This window comes from Vipera ursinii, assembly GCF_947247035.1.
Source record: "Vipera ursinii genome assembly, chromosome: 2".
Classification (NCBI taxonomy): domain Eukaryota; kingdom Metazoa; phylum Chordata; class Lepidosauria; order Squamata; family Viperidae; genus Vipera; species Vipera ursinii.
Window position 1 is genome coordinate 290,802,509 of NC_139513.1, and position 25,655 is coordinate 290,828,163.

Here is a 25,655-nt window from a genome sequence, read left to right on the forward strand (position 1 = left end):
GGAGGAATGAGGAGGAGGAAGCAGAAGCAGGTGGAGGAGGGGGAGGGGGACGGAGGAGGAGGAGGAGGAGAGAAGAAGAAGAAGAAGAAGAAGAAGAAGAAGAAGAAGAAGAAGAAGAAGAAGAAGAAGAAGAAGAAGAAGAGGAGGAGGAGGAGGAGGAGGAGGAGGAGGAGGAGGAGGAGGAGGACTGTGATGTCCTTGGTGTTGTTTAAGCTTGGTGGTTTTCTTGCAGACATTTCATGACCCAACTAGGGAGCATCATTAGTGCTAGAAGGAAGTGGGGTTTGCAAAGAGGAAGAGGACAACTGTGAGATTCTCAGTGCTCTCCAGGCTTGGTCATTTTCTTGTAGATGTTTTCTGACTCAATAAAGTAACATGCTCAATGCTAGAAGGGAGGGGGTTTGAGGAGGGGAGAAAGAGGAGGAGGAGGAGGAGGAGGAGGAGGAGGAGGAGAAGAAGAAGAAGAAGAAGAAGAAGAAGAAGAAGAAGGAGGAGGAGGAGGAGGAGGAGGAGGAGGAGGAGGAGGAGGAGGAGGAGGAGGAGGAGGAGGAGGAGGAGAAGAAGAAGAAGGAGGAGAAGAAGAAGGAAGAAGAAGAAGAAGAAGAAGAAGAAGAAGAAGAAGAAGAAGAAGAAGAAGAAGAAGAAGAAGAAGAAGAAGAAGAAGAAGAAGAAGAAGAAGAAAGAGGAGGAGGAGGAGGAGGAGGAGGAGGACTGTGGGCTCCTTAGTTCTGTCCAGGCTTGGTCGTTTTCTTGCAGATGTTTCATGACAAAAGTAGTAAATACTAGTAAGGAGTGGGGTTTACTTCTGTTTATATACATATGGCTTTTGCCCTGTCAGTGTTGGTGAGAGTGGCCTTGGCAGTTCCTTGATTGGAGTGTGATTTACTTCTTGATTGTTGGTCTAGATCGAAGGTGGTGTTAATCTGTGCTTATCTCAGTGTTTGCTGGTGAGGAAGTGTTTTGGTCTTTCACCTTTTTTGATTGACTCTGTGGAATGGAATGAAGAGGTTGCGTATCTCAATTTGCTTGTCAATAGCCAATTTGTCAAAGTGCCAGGCTTCCAGGAATTCTCTAGCATGTTTGGACTTGGCTAGGTCTAGGATGCTCAGAGCTTCCCGGTTGAAATGATGGTTAACTTATCTCTGTCCTTGTATTGTGAAATTAAAGAGGTTTCATCGTGTCTTCTGATTGCTAGTTGCTATACATCAGACACGTCAAACACAAGGCCCAGGGGCCGGATCCGGCCCGCGAAGTGGTTTCATGTGGCCCGCGAAGCCATCCTGGAAACAGTGAGGGAACGGCCCCCACTGCCTTGGCCCTGGCCCAGAGACCCTCCTCTTGCCAGAGACCCTCAGATCTGTCCCACTCCTGCCCAGGCCCCCATAGGCACCCTTGATGCGAATGATGTAGAGCTGACCACGCCCACCCAGTAGGCCACACCCACTCTAGCCATGCCCACCCAGTAGGCCATACCCACCCGGCCCCCTGAGGGCAACCGTAATGCTGATGTGGCCCTCAATGAAATTGAGTTTGACACCCCTGCTATACATGGATGTGTTTTGTTTCCATCCAGAGGGAAGATCAATTCCCCTAGCACAGGGGTAGGCAACCTTGGCTCTTTTATGACTGGTGGACTTCAACTCCCAGAATTCCTGAGCCAGCTATGCTGAGGGAAAAGGGAGAGGTTTCCAAGCTGAGCCGTGCTGGCTCAGGAATTCTGGGAGTTGAAGTCCACCAGTCATAAAAGAGCCCAGGTTGCCTAACCCTGCCCTAGCAGGTCAAGTATATTGTGGAAACATAGCCGGTGTTGGGTCAGAAGCAGGGAAAAGCAAACCCAGTTAGCCATCTGTTGAGTTGCAAAGTTGTACTTAATAAACGGGGTCTGGGTTGCTCACTCAAGTTGGTGGTTTTCCTGCAGATATTTCATCATTGAACTCGATAACTAGGTTAGTGGATTGATAAAGTTACCTAGTGGGGTAATGAAAACAACCAAGCTCAGAGAGCACCAAGGACCCCATGGTCTTCCTCCTCCTCCTCCTCCTCCTCCTCCTCCTCCTCCTCCTCCTCCTTCTCCCCCCCACCCCACAACCCTCTCTCCTTTCTAGCACTGATGATGTTACCTAGTTGGGTCATGAGAGCACCAAGGACTGTGCACAAATAGAAATACAAAGGATTCAATGCAATTCGTTCGTATCAAACAGTGGCATTTGCAAGGCCAATCTATTTATTACAGTCCAGTTTACAAATACTGCAAAACAATCACAGCAATTATACAAGACATGTATTAATTTCATTTTTTTTAAAAAAAAATAATACCTGGAAATACAATACAAATGGTAAAAACTTTACAGATTGTTCAGGGAACCCATAATTTAAGGAAGCTTGCATCACACAGGCAATAGGAAGAGTTCTCTCTCTGTGTGTGTGTGTGTATCTTACATAGTTTCATTGGAAGTGCTTTTTTTTTAAAGGATAGGTTAGGGTCCAGATGATTTTTATTGATTTTATTTGTATTCTGCCTTTATTATTGTTTAAAAATAATTCAAGGTAGGGAATATACCTAATACCCCTTCCTCCTCCTACACAGCAACCCTGCACAGTGGGTTGGACTGAAACAGAATGACTGGCCCAAAGTCACTCAACCAGCTTTTGAGCCTAAAGTGGAAACTAGAACTCACCGTCTCCTGGTGGTTGGCCCAAAGTCACCCAACTGGCTTTCATGGCTAAGGCAGAACTAGAACTCACCATCTCCTGGTGGTTGGCCCAAAGTCACCAAACTGGCTTTCATGGCTAAGGCAGAACTAGAACTCACCATCTCCTGGTGGTTGGCCCAAAGTCACTCAACTGGCTTTCATGGCTAAGGCAGAACTAGAACTCACCACCTCCTGGTGGTTGGCCCAAAGTCACCCATTCAAATTTCACGCCTAAGGCCAGACTAGAACTCACCATCTGGTTTCTAGGCTGGTGCCTTAACCACTAGATTAAACTGACTCTGAAAAAACTGGAGGTATTGCCTGATATTACTAATCTACACTTTTCTTTTCTTCCCAGTTCTGTTGTACTACCCACTAGGCATTAAAACATATCCCTATGTAAAAGACCTGGGCCAAAATTCAACACTCAGTCCTGCCACACACATCCCTGGGTGTGAATGACACGTGGTAGTAGAAACTATCTGAAGATCTCTTTATAAATGTGCGTTTAAGACAATGAAGTAAAAAAAACAAGTTAAAGCAAGAATTAAATGTACACAGTGGTTTTTCAGTAAGCAAAAGACTTAAATGCTTGGGACAAAAATTATTTGTTCTAGAATAATCCAGAGAAATTTCTAGTTGGCCTAGATGAAAGACAGCATGGGACCCTCCAAACATTTTTCTACAATGTTTGGCTTAAGGTCAACAACAGTAAAACAATTGCATTTTCCTCTTGATGGGATTTTTCCCTGTCTATCCGCACTCTTGAATTCAATTCCTATTGTCAGAATTTTCTTTTTTTTTTTTTTGCAACGAACGAAGAGAAAAAAAAAGTTGGCCAAATTTAGGACTTCGGCCTGGTTTGCCTCCAGAAGTTGTGGGTACTCCAGCACTGGAGATTTCCAACAAAATATTGAATAATCATTTTTCTGGAATGGTATCGGGTCTCCCATTTGAGCAGAGGGTTGGACTAGAAGACCTCCAAGGTCCCTCCCGACTCTCTTATTCGGTATCTTGTATCATTGACTCATTCACCCTAAATGTTTTGCAGAAAATCCAGCCCTGTAAATGAATGGATTGGGACTATCCAGCTGTGCACAACAGATGTAATAGCTTTTTCCCCCATCCTTTTCTCAAACCGTGGCCCACAAATTTATTTACGAAGATGAATCTATACCCTCCAAACACATCTGATGCCAAAAGAAGAAGCAACAGGGGAGCGGCAAACCTGTTAGGACTTAGTGAAAGAGGAGCCCCAGGTAGCCAAAACATCCCAACTGGAAGCACAACTATTGGACAGGTGGTCCCACAGAGCAAGCTAAAGTTGGATCATAATCCCCCAACAAGACAAGAGATATGCACATTCACTGGCAGTTTCCCCCATCTGGTGACCTCCAGATCTGCTGCGACTGCAATTCTCATTCTTCCTAGCCGATATGGTCAAAGAGGAGCCTGGGAATTCTAGTTCCCAAATATCTGGAAGGAACTTGATGGGAGAAAGCTACCTTAATAGAAACATCAACATGTATGTTCACAGGCAGCTCCCTTCACCTGGTAACCTCCAGGTCTGCCGGTACTGCAATTCCCATTCTCCCCAGACAACATGATCAAAAAGGAACCTGGGAATTCTAGTTCCAGAAATGTCTGGAAAGGACTGGAGGGGGGGGGAAGCTGCCTTGACAAAAAGATGAAGGGTAGACCTGCACATTCCTATGCCGTTCCCTCCATCTGGTGACCTCCAGATTTGGTGGGCCTCCAATTCCCATCATCCCCAGCCAGCAGGTTGAAAGAAGAACCTGGGAATTCTAGTTCCAAAAACATCTGGAGGGAACCTGATGGGAGAAAGCTGCCTTAACAAAAAAAACATCAAAGGTAGACAAAGAAGTAAGTGTAGAGAAGGCTTCAAACTCCTGTTGTGAGAACATTTTGCTTTCTTCTTTGGTTCTTTTCAGTTTTTAAATTTTTATCTTCTTTTTTTTTTAAAAAAAAATTGTTCAAGGAGCAAGTGCATTGCTCAGCAGCTTCAGACATTGTCCCTCTGCTTCACGTTGGACAGCTTGACGCTCTCCTCATCGTTGGCTTCAGGAGGTGGTTCATCATGGCAACCTATCATCAGCTGGTAGACCATCACACCTGCAATGGCACCAAGGAAGGGGGCAACGATAGGAATCCACCACCAGTGTCCACAAGCGCTGTAAGATACAAGCAGGAGAAATGGTGAGATGAAATGTAGTTGGCTAGGTCAATAGGAGAGAATATTGGGAGTTCAGGGCTGAACTGTAAGGTCCTGGGTGTTCCCTGAGATTGGTTGTTTGTTGGCAGACATTTCATGACCCAACTAGGTAACATCATCAGTGCTAGAAGGGAGTGGGGTTTGTGGAAAGGAGGAGGAGGAGGAGGAGGAGGAGGAGGGAGGGGGAAGGACTGACTGTGGAGTCCTGGGTGCTCTCTGAGCTTGGATGTTCATTTGCAGACATTTCATGAGCCAACTAGGTAACATCATCCATGCTAGAAGGGAGTGGGATTTGTGGAGAGGAGGAGGAGGAGGAGGAGGAGGAGGAGGAGGAGGAGGAGGAGGAGGAGGGACTGTGGAGTCCTGGGTGCTCTCTGAGCTTGGATGTTCATTTGCAGACATTTCATGACCCAAGTAGGTAACATCATCCATGCTAGAAGGGAGTGGGGTTTGTGGAAAGGAGGAGGAGGAGGAGGAGGAGGAGGAGGAGGAGGAGGAGGAGGAGGGATGGACTGTGGAGTCCTGGGTGCTCTCTGAGCTTGGATGTTCATTTGCAGACATTTCATGACCCAACCTGGTAACATCATCAGTGCTAGAAGGGAGTGAAGTTTGTTTAGGGGAGGAGAAACAGAAGGAGGAAGAAGAGAAGAGGAGGGACTGTGGGGTCCTGGGTGCTCTCTGAGCTTGGTTGTTCGTTTGCAGACCTTTCATAACCCAACTAGGGAGGAAGTGGGGTTTGTGGAAAGGAGGAGGAGGAGGAGGAGGAAGAGGAGGAGGAGGGGGAGGAAAAAACCTGTAAGATTCTTGGTGCTCTCTTGGTGGTTTTCTTGAAGACATTTCATAACCCAGCTAGGTAACATCATCAGTGCTAAAAGGGAGCGGGGTTTGTGGAGAGGAGGAGGAGGAGGACTATGGGGTCCTTGTTGCTCTCCGAGCTTGAGTTGTTTTCTTGCAGACATTTCATGACCCAAGTAGGTCACATAATCAATGCTACCAGTATCAGCAGTGCTACTATCAGTAGCATTGAAGATGTTTACCTAGTTGGGTCATGAAACGCCTGCAAGAAAACCACGAAGGTCAGAGAGCAGCAAGGAATTCACAGTTGGGTATGTCTCCTCTCTTCCCTTCACCCTCAGTGACCTATTTCTATTCATGCTTTTCAAGATCATAGGGGGGGGTCATCTTTCTCTCCCCCCCCCTTGGCTTTGAACTATCTCTTCTTTTTACTGAATTGGACAGGTAAAACTGAATTTTAGGATTCCTGCCTATCAACCTTTTGCCCAGGATCCAGCAAAACGGTAGCATCAACGTAGATTCATTGGGCAATCATTAACAATGGAATTGTTCCTCACCTCCACACCCCAGTTCCACACCCCATCTCACCAACTGTGCCTTCTAGACATTTCCCTTGGCGCTGAACAACAATCATAGCAATGTCAACCAATCAGACTATTTATTTTATTTATTTTATTTTAATTCCATTTATATCCCGCCCTTCTCCGAAGACTCAGGGCGGCTTACAAGCTTAGCAGTAGCCTTCATCCTATGTATATGCCTGCTTGTTAGGGCTTTCACACACACACCCCAAGCGGCATTATTACAAAGTCAGCTTATTGCCCTCAACAATCTGGGTCCTCATTTTACCTACCTCGGAAGGATGGAAGGCTGAGTCAACCTTGAGCCTGGTGGGACTCGAACCTGCACTAATTGCAGGCAGCTGATGTTACTTAAGGAGGCATTAGCCCACTGCTCCACCAAGGCTCTTAGAACTAGAACTGGAAGAGACCTTAGAGGTCATCTAGTCCAACCCCCTGCTCAAGCAGAAGATCCTATACCATTTCAGATGGCTGTCCAATCTCTTTTTAAAAACTCCAGCACTGGAGCACCCACAACTTCTGGAGGCAGGTTGTTCCACTGGTTAATTGTTCTTACTGTTAGGAAGTTTCTCCCTAATTCCAAGTTGCTTCTTTCCTTGACTAGTTTCCATCCATTGTTTCTTGTCCTGCCTTCTGATGCTTTGGAAAATAAGTTTAAACACACCCCACCCCCACCCCCCGCGTCTTTGTGGCAGTCCCTCAAATACTGGAACACTGCTATCATGTCACTCCTAGTCCTTCTATTCATTAGTCTAGCCCAACCCAAATCCTGCAACCGTTCTTCATAGGTTTTAGTGAAAAACAGAAGAGCAAAAGAGCTGAAAGGGGCCTTGGAGGTCTTCTAGTCCAACCCCCTGCTCAAAGTTCAGTCACAGACCAGACACGGAAGCCACTTACGTGAAAACATCGGTGCCCCAGCCAGCAATGGCGGTGAAGAGACGGGGCCCAAAGTCTCGAGCTGGGTTGACGGCGTAACCAGAATTGAAGCCCATGGATGTCCCAATAACCAAGATGACGAAGCCAACTGTGAAGGCCTCCAAGCCTCTTGGGACGGGGTTGTTGTAAGGATCCACAATGGCCAGCACACACACTATCAATGCTGCAGTGCCAATGAACTAAGAAGGAAGAGGGTAGAAAGAAAGAGATTAAAACACGCGTTCCTCAAAGAAATAGGAAGTCACTTTGATAAATCTTAAGAGTGTCTTGACAATGACACAAAAGGGAAGGGGCCTTGGAGGTCTTCTAGTCCAACCTACTGCCCAAGACAGGAGACCTTATAACACACACTTAGACCTTCTCCAGAATGACCCATCCCCGATATGCCCTTCAAGTGTCCCATCTATCACCATCCATCCACTACGATGCTGTTTGTGGTCTTCTTCTCTTCTACCTGTCCCAACATTATGGTCATCTCAAGAGACTGAAGCTTAACAGAATAACAGAGGTGGAAGGGACCTTGGAGGTCTTCTAGTCCAACCCACTGCTCAGGCAGGGAACCCTATACCATTTCAGACAAAGGATGTCCAATCTGAAAAAACCTCCTGTGTTGGAGCACCCACAACCTCTGAAGGAAAGCCGTTCCACTCATTAATTGTTCTCACTGTTATAAAATTTCTCCTTAGTTGTAGGTTGCTTCTCTCCTTGATTAGTTTCCATCCGTTGCTTCTTGTCCTGCCCTCAGGAGTTTTGGAGAATAGGTTGACCCTCCTCTTCTTCTTCACCAGAGGGCAAGACAACAAACAATGGTTGGAAACTGACCAAAGAGAGAAGCAACCTGGAATTAAGGAGAAATTTCCTAACAGTGGGGATAATTAACCAGTGGGACAGCTTGCCTCCAGAAATTGTGGGCACTCCATCACTGGAGGTTTTTAAGAAGAGGCTAGACAGTCACTTGTCTGAAATGGTATAGGTTCTCCTGCTTGAGCAAGGGGCTGGACTAGAAGACCTCCAAGGTCCCTTCCAATTCTATTCTATTCTATTCTATTCTATTCTATTCTATTCTATTCTATTCTATTCTATTCTATTCTATTCTATTCTATTCTATTCTATTCTATTCTATTCTTCTATTCTGTTCTGTTCTCTTCTGTTCTGTTGTGTTCTTTGCGGCAGCCCCTCAAATATTGGAACACCGCTATCACGTCATCCCTAGTTTGTCTTTTCGTCAACTAGGCTTTGCTTAATATACCCCCAATATGATCGTGTTGAGTCTGGACATTTGTGCCTTACCTGGTCAAAAAATCCATTGACGGAATTCAAGTGTTCTGACGGATAGGTGGCAAAGATGCCAGCCGTCCCATTGGGACCCACTACAAAGAGTTGGTTTTCACCGAATGCCCAGATGGCATCTAGAAAAAGGGATCAAAACAGAGAATTGAAGGAAACCACCCAGAATTCCTTCCCAATCACCCCCAAAAAGAAGTTCCATCAAAGCCATGCCTCCTTTTCAGAGGCGTCCCACGGTACAACAGAGGTTTAAAAAAACAGTCAGAACTTTGATCATGCAGTTGCAGTCCCCATCTTGACCTTTCTTCACACACACACACACACACACACACACACACACACACACACACACACACACACACACACAGAGACACCCATCAGACACCCCCGGGCAGGGCAACACCCCTGAAGATAATTCAGCTTTTTACTGTTTCCATCATAATGAGGAGTTTTAAACCTTTCCCTGTTAAACAAAGGTGTCTTTTGAGGTCCACTAGGATCAATAAAGCTGATAGTGCCACGAGACTTGACGCAAACAGCTTAGATGGACCGCAAATCCAATATGAATTCAGCATTTGTTTCTTCTAGCCTATGCTGAGAAGACAGGAAATGCTCTTGTTTCAACAGAAGAGAATCTTTGTAGCTCAGGGTTTAACTCTGGGGTCCTGGGTGCTCACTGAGCTTGGTGATTTTCTTGCAGATGTTGCATAACCTAACTAGGTAACATCTTTAGTGCTATAAGGGAGTAGGGTTGACAGGGAGTAAGGTTGGCAGGGAGGAGGAGGAGGAGGAGGAGGAGGAGGAGGAGGAGGAGGAGGAGTACTGTGAGGTCCTTGGTGCTCTCTGAACTTCTTTGTTTCCTTGCAGATGTTTCATAACCTGACTAGGTAACTTCTTCAGTGCTATAAGGGAGTAGGGTTGACAGGGAGTAAGGTTGGCAGGGAGGAGGAGGAGGAGGAGGAGGAGGAGGAGGAGGAGTACTGTGAGGTCCTTGGTGCTCTCTGAACTTTATTGTTTCCTTGCAGATGTTTCATAACCTGACTAGGTAACTTCTTCAGTACTATTAGGGTTGGCAGGGAGTAAGGTTGGCAGGGAGGAGGAGGAGGAGGAGGAGGAGGAGGAGGAGGAGGAGGAGCACTGTGAGGTCCTTGGTGCTCTCTGAACTTCGTTGTTTCCTTGCAGATGTTTCATAACCTGACTAGGTAACTTCTTCAGTACTATTAGGGTTGACAGGGAGTAAGGTTGGCAGGGAGGAGGAGGAGGAGGACTGTGGTGTCCTTGGTGCTCTCTGAACCTACTTCTTTAGTTACAGACATTTCATAACCTGACTAGGTAACTTCATCAGTGTTAAAAGGGAGGAGGAGGAGGAAAGGCAATGGAGGCCACCTGGATGAAGATGGAAGCTGAAGGAGATGGCCAGCCCTTGAAGCCAGGAAGAAAGAACTCCTTGAATGGACTCACCAAAGTATAAGCCAAAAACGATGCCTGCTCCGAGGAAAGCACCCAGGGTCTGGGCGAGGGTGTAAATCGGAAGCTTGATCCAAGGTTCCCGGGCCATGAAGCACATCGCAAAGGTGACCGCAGGATTCAAGTGACCACCTGTGTAAAAATATCCCACGGTTAGACAAATGTCCAAAATAAAAAGTAAAGTATCAGTGTCCCTCAACTTCCAATCGTTTGTTTAGTGGCCGTTCAAAGTTACAACCAGACCGGAAAAAAATGACTTATGACCGTTTTTCACATTTACAACCATTGCAGCCTCCCCCATGGTCACATGATCCAAACTGGGGTGTGGCATCCTGTAGGTAGCATCCCCCAGTCACACAAGCACAATGTTACGACGTTTTTGCAGAAAAGCAGCTTTGAATTCTAATTTTCGTCAAAAATGCCCCTTGAGCAAACAATGAATTTGCTTAACGGCTGTGGAGTTTGATTAACAACCCGCAACACCATGTGCTTTGATGGCAACCGTGTTTGCTTAATGACCGGGGCCAGTAAAGGTGGTAAAATCAACTCGGTCACGTGGTGACCCGCTTTGCAATCGTCGTGACTTACAACCGTACTGGGCAGACTCCATGAAAGACGTCACTTGAGGATTACTGAACTCGGGTCAGACTCTGGGAGACGAGGAAGTAAGCAGAAGCCTTTGCATCACCATTGCGTGTGTGTTTTGGTGTCAGGCCGGTGTGCAGCGAGCGCTGCTGCTTACTGACCCTAAGATATGGTCCGATCCAGCCCTCCAAGCCAAGCAAGGAACAAGGGACTTCATCGGCCAACACCCTGAGCGGTTTAGTGAATGCGCCCATTGTCTGGATTCTCTCAAGCCTCCAGTTTGCAAACACGGCAGTTTTGCTGCCTGCTAAAATGATCCATTTGTGTGAACCCCTCCCTCCCCTTGTGAATCAGACTAATAATGCAGATCAGAAAGGTTAGGCCTGGACAAGCAGTTAATATGTCGCTTATTTTAAATATTTTAAACAGGAGGGCATTTCTGCATTGCCTGTGAAAGAAGAGGGAAAAAGGGAAGGGAAGGGAAGGGAAGGGAAGGGAAGGGAAGGAAGGAAGAAAGAAAGAAGGAAGAAGGAAAGGAAAGGAAAGGAAGGGAAAGGGAAGGGAAGGGAAGGGAAGGGAAGGGAAGGAAGGGAAGAAGGAAGGAAAGGAAAGGAAAGGAAAGGAAAGGAAAGGAAAGGAAAGGAAAGGAAAGGAAAGGAAAGGAAAGGAAAGGAAAAGGAAGGGAAGGAAGGGAAGGGAAGGGAAGGGAAGGGAAGGGAAGGGAAGGAAAGGAAAGGAAAGGAAAGGAAAGGAAAGGAAAGGAAAGGAAAGGAAAGGAAAGGAAAGGAAAGGAAAGGAAAGGAAAGGAGGAGGAAAAGGGAAGGGAAGAAAAGGAAGGAAAGGGAAGAAGGAAGAAGGAAAAAGGGAAGGGAAGGGAAGGGAAGGGAAGGAAGGGAGGGAAGGAAGAAGGAAAGGAAAGGAAAGGAAAGGAAAGGAAAGGAAAGGAAAGGAAAGGAAAGGAAAGGAAAGGAAAGGAAAGGAAAGGAAAGGAGGAGGAAAAGGGAAGGGAAGAAAAGGAAGGAAAGGGAAGAAGGAAGAAGGAAAAAGGGAAGGGAAGGGAAGGGAAGGAAAGGGAAGGAAAAAAGGGAAGGAAAGGAAAGGAAAGGAAAGGAAAGGAAAGGGAAGGGAAGGAAAGGAAAGGAAAGGGAAGGAAAGGAAAGGGAAGGAAAGGAAAGGAAAGGAAGGAAGGAAGAAGGAAAAAGGGAAGGAAAGGAAAGGAAACTCTGTATTGCTGCGGAGGTGAGCTGCCAGGTTTACGGTGCAGAAGATGGGTGGCCACGTACGTCTTTCAGATAAATAAAGTCCCCCTACCTGAGATTTGTCCAGCAATCAGAATCCCAAGCGTCACAGCAAAACCAAATGCCAGGTTGACCGTCAGGAAGCGGGCGTGAGTCCCTTTGCTGAGCACCAGCTGAGCCACGGAACCGCAACCGAACATCTGGAAAGGAGGAGGAATCTCGGTGAAGTCACGTTTCAAGCCTCAGAAAAGGAGAGAATTCACTGGAGTCACACGGTCTTGCGAATGCCTTTCGGGCGCTCGGCAAGTGGCCCATATTTACATGTAGTCTTCCACTTAACAGCCGTTCACTGAGTGACCGCTCCAAGTTACAAGAGCACTGGGAAAGGAGAACTTGCGACTGTTTTTTCACACTTTAAGACCGTGACGACATCCCCAGGGTCACGTGATCAACATTTCTGACACTTGGCAACTGACTCGTATTTAGGACGGTCGCAGTGTCCCGGGGTCACGTGATCCCCTTTCGCAACCTTCTGACGAGCAAAGTCAAGGGGGAAGCCGGATTCATTTAACAACCGCGTTACTGATTTAACAAGTGCGGTGATTCACTTAAGAACCGTGCTACTGATTTAACGAGTGCAGTGATTCGCTTAACAACGGCAGGGAGAGAGGTTGTACAACGGGGCAAAATTCACTTAACCGATTGTCTCATTTAGCCACAGAAATGTTGGGCTCGCTTGTGGTCATACGTCAGGGACTTTTGGTGTAGCATTACGGAGAAGAGTTTCCGTGTATCCAAGAAACCAAGAAAATATTTTTTTTCCATTTTATTTCAGGTTCTTATGCAATCAAGCCTTGTTTGCTCCCAGATTAGTTCCTTCCTCCTTCCACTGACAAGGTGATTAATGTTCACTCCGTAGCAGAGGATAACAAAGAAAATTCTGAATAGCTGTTTGACCTTGAGCTTTAAACCCAAAATGGACTTTGAATTGCATTTCTTTGCCATTTTATGTCAGGCAATCCTATTATCTTTCAAATAAGGAGTTTCTTGCACCGGGGCGTGGACAAGATAAGATTTCTCCTGGACACCCTTGCCGGAAGTTTGGCTTTGGTACAACTTGATTACAACAACGCCTTTGGGCTTGACCAAAAACTGCCAAAAGAGTTGAGTTATTGAAAACTCCTGTCATGTTCTGGGCTGTCAAAAAACAATGGCTGTAATCTGAGAAAGGTTAAAGGAGAATGGCATGCCAAACTGGGCAATAAATCAATTGCGGGTCCAAACTTGAGGTCTGAAAGAGGGCTGAGACTGAAATAGAACAGAAACTGAACAACAGAGTTGGAAGGGACCTTGGAGGTCTTCTAGTCCAACCCTGCTCAAGCAGGAGACCCTATACAGAATAACAGAATTCAGAATAACAGAGTTGGAAGGGACCTTGGAGGTCTTCTAGTCCAACCCCCTGCTTGAGCTGGCAACCCTATACCATTTCAGACAGTTAAAAGTTATATTAAATCCATTTACACATTTTGCAGCTCCCTGGAAAAGGCGAGGAAAGAATGTCGTTTCTGCACTCCTCAATGGATCGTGGCTTTTTGATTCCATTTTCTTTGTGCCTCAGGATACAAACTTTCACAGTACCCATTATCCACTGCCATAAAGACAGCCATCTTTATTTGTGTGATTTCCTCTCACCCCACCCACTTCAGAGACCTCAATTTTGTAGTCTACCAGACTGGTTCAATATCTCCAAGATAGTGCCGTGCTGTGGGGCATTATTAGTGCAGACAACGCATGTGTCACTTTTCACACAGAGCTGCCCTGTTTGAAGACCGACAAAGTCACTGCACTGGACACAACCATCTAGTGATTCTCAGCTTCAGCAGCTTTAAGATGGACAGACTTCAACGGCCAGAATTCTCCAGCCAGCATGCTGGTTTCACTATGGGCTGCAAACGCCCCTATTCCAAACTGTTTTGCTTCTTAACTTCGTTAAGTAGTCCACAGCCCTGGATTCTTCCTGAGGTCTTCCACAGAAGATCTCATCAGCTCAACCTTCCTTGGTTTCTTAAAGTGAGCTAGCTATGGAGTTCTAGCTGCAGGTTCCCAAAGCTATCCATCAATCCTTCATCTCAAGAAGACATCTTGAGAATAGAATAGAATAGAATAGAATAGAATAGAATAGAATAGAATAGAATAGAATAGAATAGAATAGAATAGAATAGAATAGAATAGAATAGAATAGAATAGAATAGAATAGAATAGAATATATGGAATAGAATAGAATAGAATAGAATAGAATAGAATAGAATAGAATAGAATAGAATAGAATAGAATAGAATAGAATAGAATAGAATAGAATAGAATAGAATAGAATAGAATAGAATAGAATAGAATCAGAAAGAAGAGGGAATGGAGTAGAACAGAACAGAACAGAATAGAATAGAATGGAATAGAATAGAATCAGAAATAAAAGGGAATGGATTGGAGTAGAACAGAACAGAACAGAACAGAACAGAACAGAATAGAATAGAGCTGGAAGGGACCTTGGAGGTCTTCTAGTCCAACCCCCTGCTCAAGCAGGAGAACCATCCTATACCATCTCAGACAGATGAATGTCCAGTCTCTTCTTAAAAATCTCCAGTGATGGAGCGCCCACGATTTCTGGAGGCAAGCTATTCTCCTGGTTGATTGTCCTCACTGTCAGGAAGTTTCTCCTTAATTCCAGGTTGCTTCTCACTTTCATCAGTTTCCAACCATTGTTTCTCATCCTTCTCTCTGGTGCTTTGGTGAGCAACCTGGCCCCCTCTGCCTTGTGGCAGCCCCTCAGATACTGGAGCACTGCTATCCTGTCTCCCCTGTTTCTTATTTTCTTTAGACTAGCCAAACCCAAGCCCCGTACCCGTTCTTCGTATTTTTACAATATATGTAAAACAGTCCTCGAAAAGGGAGACTCCAGAGTCAAGATCCCAACAGATACTTCCAAAGCTTTAGCTCAACCTTTGGCAACTTTGTGGGCTTTCGCTCCCAGAGTTCCCATACTGGCTTGGAAAATTTGGAACTTGAAGTCCACAGGTCTTCAAGTTGCCGTGGTTTGGACACCTGGTTTAGCCCAACCCAATCCAGATTCTCCAGCATGTTCTCCACCCATCAAGGCTTGCTGCTCTTGTTCTGTAGGCACCAGAACGAAGGAAAATCAAGATCAGGGTTTGCTAAGCCAAGTGACAAAGCCAACCAGGGTCCCACCCTCGTCCTGATCCAGATTGAACTCATCCTGTTGACGCCACCCTTTGGAGGGGAAAAAAAAAGAATAATGGGACAAGGAAAGAGGGGAGCGTGTATCCACAGGAACCCCGTGAGTGTTGCTTTGCTTGAAACGCCACCCTTAAATCACCTTCTTTCCATTTCCCTTTCCAACAGCTGCCCCACCTTGCCTGGGGTGTGTGTGTGCAGTGGGGAACACAGACAAAACACCTGCACAATTCTGCTTGTGTTCCCTGCCTTAGGGATAGCTCGTAAATGCCAAAGCCCAGTGGGTTCCTCCCAAAATTAATCTTCTTGTATTCCAGCAATCCCAAACTTCATTAAAGCTGTTAACAGATTTCATCTGCTCTGTTCCAAGAGGTGCAGTGGGGAGGCTTCCTTTTTTAAGCCTATCATCAGGCGCTCCCCGAAAAATTCTGCCTATTTTCAAGCTTTCAAAGTTTCTTTTGTTCTCCTGGGGATGTGATAGGGATCTTCTTGTGTGCAGCTTCGTTAATTAAACTTGGCACTGGGAAAATCTTTCTAGAGACAGGATAATGGTGCCAGGGTTGGGCAAGAAAGCTGGCGTTCACTAGGGTTTCGCAACGTTATGTTTTCCAACACAACCCCATGCATACCCGCTCACAAAAGAAAACTGCAGCTTGTCACAAATCAGCATCGTGAGGACTTGAAATCTTATTTTGCTAATAATAATAATAATAATAATAATAATAATAATAATAATAATAATAATAATAATATGTACAAACTTACAGGAACGTAAATCCTAACTTTCTCGACCACCTTAGCAGCTTTAAGCTTAAAGTTGCTGGGTTGAGAAAGCATGCCCTAACAGATTCAATGTAGCTTGTAGTCTACTCAGAAGCAATGTTAGGCTGCAATCCTTTTTGAACTTAAAAAGGCAAGGTCTCTTTCCACAGATATATTCATGTATATCCATCCAATTAATATTTTGAAGCCTGTGTGCCACAAACACAAATAGGTGTGGCCCCAACTCATTGCAAGATCTTTTCAGTTAAATTGTGTTTTTACTGACTGATCGATCCAATCAGCCCGTTGATTAAAATCTGAAGCCTAATTCTCTCCCAATTAATCCACTCTTTTAAAGCCTTCTTGGGTTTAAATCAACCTTGTTTACTGATGACTGAGACGCTCAAGACATGTTGAAATCTCTGCTGATTCACCTCTAGTTTTGCATTTTAATTTCACTGTCCTTCTTGCTCTTTTGTACATGGTTCATTTGTACAATTTTAGGTTGCTGTTGTTTTTTGTCCATTGCAATTGAGAGGATAACGGGGTTTTTTTAGACAAGAAGATATATGGACTTCAACTCCCAGAATCCCCCGGCTAATTTGGGTAACTAAAATCCATATGACTTAAAGTTGCTGAGATTGAGGAATTCTGTTTTAGACTCTTCCTTTCAGCTATTCAGACCTGGGCAAATATAATCTCTTTGCTCTTCCAATATCTACTTTTTTAAAAAAAAAATCTGTTAGATGTTTTTTGTTATTCTCTCTTTGATTAATTTCCATCTGTTGCTTCTTGTCCTGCTTTCGGGTGCTTTGGAGAATAGGTGGACCCCCTTTTCTTTGTGGGAGCCCCTCAAATATTGGAAAACTGCTGCCATGTCACCCCTAGCAAAACCAGCTCTGACAAACCCCAAGCCAAACCCTAACAGGTCACATTGGCCAATTGTAAATATATTGTTATGAGAACATGTCTCTGAGCTGGTCAGACACCTGGTGAGTCATCCTTGATTCTCACGGTCTGCCTTCTTTATCTATGTAGCCTGCATTCTATTCCCCTATCCTCGCCCCATGTTTGTTGGCGAGCTAAGAAGCAACAATTGTTGTACCAGCAAAGCAAGCTTCAAGCTTGACAAATAGAAGGGACCTTGGAGGTCTTCTAGTCCAATTCCCTGCTTGAGTAGGTGACCCTATACATTTTCAGATAAATGATTGTCCAGTCTCTTTTTGAAAGCCTCCAGTGATCGAGCAGCCACAACTTCTGAAGGCAATTTGTTCCACTGGTTGATTGTTCTTACTGTCAGGGAATTTCTCTGTAATTCCAGGTTGCTTCTCTCCTTGCTTAGTTTCCATCCATTGTTTCTTGTCCTGCCCTCAGGTGCTTTGGAGAATAGCTTGACCCACACAGACACCCTCTTATTTGTGGCAGCCTCTGAGATTTTGGAACACTTCTATCATGTCTCCCCCAGTCCTTCTTTTCACTAAATTAAAAAGGTAAATGTTCCCCCGCACATGCGTGCTAGTCGTTTCCAACTCTAGGGGCTGGTGCTCATCTCCGTTTCAAAGCCGAAGAGCCAGCGCTTGTCCAAGGGCGTCTCCGTGGTCATGTGGCCGGCATGACTAGATGCCAAAGGCACACTGAATGCTGTTACCTTCCCACCGTAGTGGTCCCTATTTTTCTACTTGCATTTTTACGTGCTTTCGAACTGCTAGGTTGGCAGAAGCTGGGACGAGTAACAGGCGCTCACTCTGTTACGCGGCACTCGGGATTCGACCCGCCAAACTGCCGACCTTCTGATCGACAAGCTCAGCGTCCTAACCCACTGAGCCACCGCGTCCCTAGTTTCACTAAATTAGACATATCTAATTCCAACAAACACTCTTTATATGTTTTAGCCTCCAGCCCTCTAATGGACATTTTAACATTAAAGATCTACACAGACCGTAAAGACACAGAACTGACCTACGTCAAGACCAAAAGGAGTTCAAATAATATTTAGGGAAAACCCAGACGTAAAAAGGAATTGCTGAGCTTCAACAACAGAACATGGTATCAAACTGCTGTTTGCAGAGACGTAAGGAATTACTTAAGCTGTTTGGCTGTAACCCATGGACTAACCCCATTACCCTTTAGGAATTTGGCCCTTAGGGAAGATAGGAGATAATTTTATTACCTCAGTGGCAGGCCAAATATTTCTTTCTTTGTCAGATTGCCAGTTAATTATCCAGAGTGAAAGCTCGGGACAGCTAAGAGATCCATAAAAGTCAACTCATGAATGTCAGGAGAGTATATCAAAAGGGCTGGGAATCTTCCCCCCCCCCAAATTTCACACAATGTATTCATCAGAGCTGGGGGAACAATTCTTCCAGCCCATGCGCAGGGTGCCTCAATCTGCAGAGTTGTGTCTCCCGCAGATAAAACACCACCACCAACACACACACACACACACACCGAAAACCACAGCCGTCTAAAACTTACACTTCAGTTTGAGAAAACGTTCCCTTTGGCAGCCCTTGGCATTGCTGAAATGATTCAAAATCAGATTTAAAAATCCAGAAATTGGAAGGTTTGGTGATTTGATGGAACTGTAATTTGTGTCGATGGTTCTTCCCTCAGTTCGGTGGACATTTTTAGCCTTGTAGAAGCTCAGGGAAAGGCAGTTATCGGCCACATATGCTGACATTTCCCATTCCTGGTCTGAGGGATAAGTGGGATTCAAATTTACTTAATTACTTACTTACTTACTTACTTACTTACTTACTTACTTACTTACTTACTTACTTACGGGGAGCTTGGTGCTCCCTGTGTGCAGGTGTTTTTTTTATTGCAGACGTTTCAGGACCCAATTATACTATACTACACGGTACTCTACAATTATATTTATTATACAATAATAATAAATACTTATTAATTAATAATTATTGTACAATAATTATACAATATTTGAGGGGCTCCTATAAAGACGAGGGGGGGTGTCAAACTATTTTCCAAAGCACCCAAAGGCAAGACAAGAAACAACGGATGGAAACTAATCAAGGAGAGAAGTAATCAAGCCTAGAACTAAGGGGAAACTTCCTAACAGTGAGAACAACTAACCAGTAGAACGGCTTGCCTTCAGAAGTTGTGGGTGCTCCATCACTGGAGGCTTTTAAGAAAAGACTGGGCAACGATTCGACTGAAATGGTACAGGGTCTTCTACTCAAGCAGGGGGTTGGACTAGAGGACCTCCAAGGTCCCTTCCGACTCTGTTATTCTATGTTCTAACTAGGCAATGTCACCAGTGCTAGAAAGGAGGGGGTGGTTTGCTGTCTGTTCTCGGGTGGTTACTATCTCAGTAAAGAACAGCCTAATCAAGACATTACCAACAACATTCACACCAACACTGACAGGGCGAGCCACTAGTACAGGGGTAGGCAACCTTGGCTCTTTTGTGACTCGTGGACTTCAACTCCCAGAATTCCTGAGCCAGCCACGCTGAGGGGAAAGAGAGAGGTTTCCAAGCTGAGCCGTGCTGGCTCAGGAATTCTGGGGGTTGAAGTCCGCAAGTCATGAAGGGGCCAAAGTTCCCCCATGATGGCTCAGGAATTCTGGGAGTTGAAGTCCACGAGTCATAAAAGAGCCAAGGTTGCCTACCCCTGCACTAGTATATAAACAGAGCACAAACCCCCTCCCCTTCTAGAATTGATGAAGTTATAATATAATATAATATATAAAGTTGGAAGGGACCTTGGAGGTCATCTAGTCCAACCCCCTGCTCAGGCAGGAAACCCTATACCATTTCAGGCAAATGGCAAAAGTTACCTATCTGCAAGAAAATAACCCAGTTCAGAGAGCACCAAGGACCCCACAGTCGTGGTCCTCCTCCTCCTCCTCCTCCTCCTCCTCCTCCTCTCCACAACCCCCCCTCCCTTCTAGCACTGACGATGTCCTCTAATTGGGTCATGAAATATCTGTGAGAAAACAACCCGGCTCAGAGACCAGATCAAGAAGCCCACCTTTCAACCCTGAGCTACAAAGATCCTGGCCTGATTTATTTAAATGATTTACGTACAGCCGCCCATCCTACACCAAACTCTGGGCAGCTCTCACTTGGATTGCCACAATGTGCTTCGGCTCCATTAATTTCCAGGAATGGCTGTGCACAGGGGAGCAGTGGGTTGATGAAAGAATCAGCACATTACGGAGTTACCTCGGTGCGCAGCACGGGCGTGGCGGAGATGGCAAGGCCCCGCCACTTCCCGCTTGCCGTTGTTTTTCTGCTTTTGCAAACCTCTAGGCAGCTCCTTGAACAGAGGAGGGGAGACCTGCCCCCTCCCCGCATTCTTCTCTCAATGGAGCTGTGGAGTTCTGATCCCAAACACTGGGGGAAAGCAACTCCAACTGTTGTGATGTGACAATATCATTGACCTCTCTCCCCGGTTTTCAGAAAAAGTTTACTCCAAGTAGAAAAACAAAAGAATCGCCTTTTCTTCATCCCCCCCACTCCTATTGCAAGGAGAGATTAAGATGCTCAAAGTTTCCCACATCCTTTGCTAGAGACGACGGGTTGAGTTTGGCCAACGAGCTTAGACTCAACACCTGGCTGATTGTAGGTAGTCCTCCACTTACAACAGTTCATTTACTGACTGTTCTAGGTTACGGTGGCCCTGAGAAAAGGGACTTATGACTCTCAAGCATTGCAGTACGCCCAAGAGGATGCGATGAAAATTCAGACACTAGGCAACGGACTCGTACGTATGACGCCTGTAGCATCCCAGGGTCATGTCATCCCCTTTTGCGACTTTCTAACCAGCAGAGTCAATGGGGAAGTCAGATTCCCTTAACCACCGCGTGGCTAACTTAACCGCGGTGATTCACTTAAGCACTGTGCCAAGGAAGGTCGTAAAACGGGGCAACCTTCAACTCAAAAGTGGTCTCCCTTAGCACGGAAATTTGTGGCTCCATTGTGGTCATAAGTCGAGGACCCCCTGTCCTTTGGGGCCCATTCATTCTGTGAATTGAGCCCGCTGAATGACTTCAAGCAGATTCTACTTAAGCGTGGAGAGGCGCCCCATGAGACTTGCCTTGGAAAAACTGCATGATGGGCATTATTTAAGGCAGGGGTAGGCAACCTTGGCTCTTTTATGACTCGTGGACTTCAACTCCCAGAATTCCTGAGCCAGCATGGCTGGCTCAGGAATTCTGGGAGTTGAAGTCCACGAGTCATAAAAGAGCCAAGGTTGCCTACCCCTGGTTTAAGAAATGTCATGGGTTGGGCAAGAGTTTAGCTCCTGTGAAATGGAAGGCTTAACCTCCCTGGCCATAAGCAACGGTTCAGTTACAGCCTCCCGAAAGGATTTGGAGTAAGGTAAGTAGGGCTAAAGAGGTGCAAAAATCACCTGGCAGGTTTGCCAACCAATGACCAATGTGATGTTTGGAGAATGTTCGATGGTACCAAGGTGATCGCTCTCAACCAAAACTTAAATAGAAGGAGCTCCTGTTATTCAGAGGAATTAGCTTGCAAAGTTAGCCGTGTTTCTCTTTCTTCCCTTCTCTTCCCTTCCTTTCTCTCTCCTTTCTTCCCTTCCTCTCTACCTTCCTTCTGTTCCCTTCCTTTCTTTCTCTCCTTCCTTTACTTTCCTTCTTCTCTCTCTCCTCCCTTCCCTTTCCTTTCTTTCGCTCTTTCTTTCCCTTTCCTTTCTTTCTCTCCTTTCCCTTCCTTTCTCTCTCCTTCCTTCCTTGCTCTCACTCTCTCCTTCCTTCCTTTGTTCTCTCTCTCTCCTTCCCTTCCCTTCCTCTCTCTCTTCTTCCTTTCCTTTCCTCCTTCTCTCTCTCCTCCCTTCCCTTTCTTTCTCTCTCTCTTTCCCTTCCCTTTCTCTCTCCTTTCCCTTCCTTTCTCTCTCCTTCCTTCCTGGTTCTCACTCTCCTTCCTTCCTTTGCTCCCTCTCTCATTCCTTCCCTTCCCTTTCTCTCTTTCTCCTTCCTTCTCTTCCTCCCTCTCTCCTTCTTTCCTTTCCCTTCTTCCTTCCCTTCCTCTCCTCCTCCCTTGCTTTTTTTTAGTGTAGTAGTTAAGGTGAAATTTCTCAAGCTTAGCAACTGTAACACAGGTGGACTTCAACTCCTAGAATTGCCAAGGTGGCTAGGGAAGTCCACACATCTTAAAGTGGCCAAGGTTGAGTAACACTGAGTTATGAAGAGTTTTGTCAACAACAACCCTGTGAGATGGGTTGGATTGAGAGAGAGAGAGGGGGGGGGGAGAGAGAGAGAGAGGGAGGGAGGGAGAGGGAGAGGGAGAGGGAGAGGGAGAGGGAGAGGGAGAGGGAGAGGGAGAGAGAGAGAGAGAGAGAGAGAGAGAGAGAGAGAGAGAGAGAGAGAGAGAGAGAGAGAGAGAGAAAGAGAGAGAGTGTGTGTGAATAGGCCAAAGTCATCCACCCAACTCGGCCAACGTCATGGCTAAGGCGAAACTTGAACTCACAAAACTTGTGGACTTCAACTCCCAGAATTCCCCAGCCAGCATGGCTGGCTGGGGAATTCTGGGAGTTGAAGTCCAAAGGTCTTAAAGTTGCCAAGGTTGAACACCCCTGCTCTAAATATTACCTATATGAAGCATTCCCCCATCTGAATTCTGGAAGAGGTCGGAAGGACCCTTTCAAGAAATTCAAACTTTTCGACACCCAATGTGCAAACTTTCCAGTTAGACAGAACGCTTCAACACTGCTTGACGGAGCTCTGTGAAACCCCAAGGCTAGCCTGTTCAAAATAGTCAGATTTAGAAAGAATTTTCAATTCTTCTTCCCTTCCGGAAGCAAATCCATCATGGGCACAACGAGTGAGAAAACCTCAGCCTGATTTTTCAGTCCCTGGCTCCATTCACACAACAGTCTGAGCCTGGTCCCTAATCAAGCCCATTTCCTAGGTTAGAACAGTACTTTCCAGCCAAAATTAACCAAACAGGCTGGACGTCACTAGGGTAGATATTCAGCCAAAAGAAAAACAGACTTAACTTTAACCGTTCTCATCTTGTGTGAACAGAGCAGATAGAATCTTTAACTGGTTGACGGGAGAAGGGTGCGCAAACCCAGTCTTGGATGGATTACAAAAACTTCACATCCAGTGGCAGAGAGTAAAGCCTTCCTCCTCCTCCTCCTCCTCCTCCTCTTTCCATTCTTCTCCTCCTCCTCTTCCCATTCTTCTCCTTCTCATCCTTCTTCTCCTTCTCCTTCTATCCCTTCCTTTTCTCCTTCTCCTTTTTCTCTCTCCTTCTCCTTCCCCTCCCATTCTTTTCCTTTTTTCTCTTTCTCTTCTCCTCCTCCTCCTCTTCTTCTTCTCCTCCTCCTCCTCCAGTGCCACCATCATTTCTCCCCTACTCTTTCTCCTGCTTCACCTCCTCCTCCCTTTCTCTCCCCTTTCTCTCCTCTCTTTCCTCTTCTCCTCATTCTTCTCCTCCTCCACCTCCATTCCCCCATTTCTCCTCCTCTCTCACTTTCCCTTTCCTCCTTTTCTTCTCCTTCTCTTTCTCCTCCTCTTCCCCTCCTTCTCCTCTTCATCTTCCAATACCACCGTTTTTTCTTTCTCCTGCTTCACCTCCTCCTCCTCCTCCTCCTCCTCCTCCTCCTCCCTTTCTCTCCCCTTTCTCTCCCCTCTTCCCTCTTCTCCTCATTCTTCTCCTCCTCCACCTCCATTCCCCCATTTCTCCTCCTCTCTCACCTTCTCCTTTCCCTCCCATCCTTCTCCCTCCCTTTCTCCTCCTCTTCCCCTCTTTCTCCTCTTCATCTTCCAATACCACCATCGTTCTCCTTTCTCCACCTCCTCCTTCTCTCTTCTTCTTCTTCTTCTCCTCCTTCTCCTCCCCCTCCCCACCAAGTCTGTGAGATGGTCTCACGAGGTCGATGATTCGTTAAGGTGCTTCCAAGTAAAAGGCAGCATGCAGGGATGCAATCATTCAAAGCTTTATTTAACGGTAAATTAAATAGAAAGAGTTCCCTGGCATGGAGGCATCCATGCCTGGGTTGAGCTCATGGATCAGCAAGCAAGCAAGCAGAAGAGAGAACAAAGAGAGCAGAGAGGAGAGCAGCCCCTGAGCAGAGGTTTTTATGGGGGTCCTCAGTCCCTCCCTTACCAATTAACTCTCGCCAATGGGGCTGCAGGGGCCGGGGACCCCTGACCCACCAGTGGGAGCAAAGATGCCTCTTTGCTCCCATCTGATGACCTTTTTGGGGAACTGCCATGGCTGGCACAAAAAACATCTAACAAAGTCCCCATCCACTTACGTACCACCAAGATGAGAGTGCCCAGGCATTCAGCCAAGGCCTGCCGAAGAAGCTTATTCCTGATCTGCAGCCTCCGTCCAATGGCTGTCAGCACTTCCTTCTGCCTCCCCATGGTGCCTGGATCTCACACTACAGGTGTGGAAGGAGTCTAGGAATTGCCTGGATCTCAGCGCGTCAGCCACAGCTCTCTGGGGCTCATGTCAGAATCCAAAACTGCTCCAGCTTATAAGCAGGTGGAGAGATCCTGGATCCGCCCCGGGTCCTCCTCTGCCCTGTGGCTGCTGCTGTGCACACCCACGCCCTGACACACCCACTGCACAATATTGCACAGAGCGTGTGGTTTGTTTTTTTTCTCCCTTCCTTTCCTTTTCTTCTCAGCAATGTCACACACACACACACACACACACACACACAGAAGTTATTGCCCGGTTGAAGCAGGGTGTTTGGAAAGGGTTCGAATCTGATTCCACACTTTCCTAGGCTGGAGTGCCTCAGACCCAGGATCAACCAGGATAAAGCCAACATAGTGGCTTTATCCTGCATTAACAGAGGGATAGAATCGAGATCACGTGAAGTGTTCGTACAGCTTTACAACGCCCCGGTAAGGCCACACTTAGAATCCTGCATGCAGTTTTGGTCACCACGATGTGAAAAAAAGATGCGGAGACTCTAGAAAGAGAGCAGAGAAGAACAACAAAGATGATCAGGGGACTGGAGGCTAAAACATATGAAAACGGTTGCTGGAATTGGGTATGTGTAGTTTAATGAAGAGAAGGGCGAGGGGTGACATGATAGCAGTCTTCCAATATCTCAGGGGCTGCCCCAAACAAGAGGGAGTCAAGCTATTCTCCAAAGCGCCTGAAGGCAGGACAAGAAGCAACGGATGGAAACTAATCAAGGAGAGAAGCAACCTAGAACTAAGGAGGAATTTCCTGGCAATTACAACAATTAATCAGTGGAACAACTTGCCTTCAGAAGTTGTGGGTGCTCCTTCACTGGAGATTTTTACGAATAGATTGGACAACCATTTGTCCAAAATGGTATATTGTCTCTTGCTTGAGAGGGGGTTGGAATAGAATAGAATAGAATAGAATAGAATAGAATAGAATAGAATAGAATAGAATAGAATAGAATAGAATAGAATAGAATAGAATAGAATAGAATGGAATGGAATGGAATGGAATGGAATGGAATGGAATGGAATGGAATGGAATGGAATGGAACGGAACAGAACAGAAGCTGGAAGGGACCTTGGAGGACTTCTACTCCAGCCCCCTACTCAAGCAGGAGAACCTATAACATCTCAGACAAATGATTGACCAATTCCCAGAATTCCCGAGCCAGCTATGCTGACTCAGGCATTCTGGGAGTTGAAGTCCACGAGTCATAAAGGGGCCAAGGTTGCCTACCCCTGGTCTAGCCTCTTCTTGAAAATCTCCAGTGATGGAGCACCCACGATTTCTGGTGGCAAGCTGTTCTTCTGGTTAATTGTCCTCACTGTCGGGAAGTTTCTCCTTAATTCCAGGTGGCTTTTCTCTTTGATCAGAAGACCTCCAAGGTCCAAGGTCCCAGTTATTCTGTTA

The 25,655-nt window shown here is 46.0% G+C and overlaps 2 protein-coding genes across 2 annotated transcripts in view; one reads left to right on the forward strand and one right to left on the reverse strand.

Annotated features, from left to right (window-relative positions):
- TPGS2 (tubulin polyglutamylase complex subunit 2) overlaps positions 1-25,655 on the forward strand; it is a 409,136-nt gene that overhangs the window by 93,983 nt on the left and 289,498 nt on the right. The window lies entirely within an intron of this gene.
- Positions 2,194-24,264, reverse strand: LOC310635681 (aquaporin-3-like). The gene is made up of 6 exons (XM_083354900.1): positions 24,077-24,264; positions 11,889-12,015; positions 9,987-10,124; positions 8,529-8,647; positions 7,200-7,417; positions 2,194-4,885 (listed from the first exon to the last, which is right to left on the reverse strand). Exons 1-6 carry the CDS (start codon positions 24,182-24,184, stop codon positions 4,717-4,719), a joined length of 879 nt encoding a protein of 292 aa, XP_083211026.1. The 5' UTR covers positions 24,185-24,264; the 3' UTR covers positions 2,194-4,716.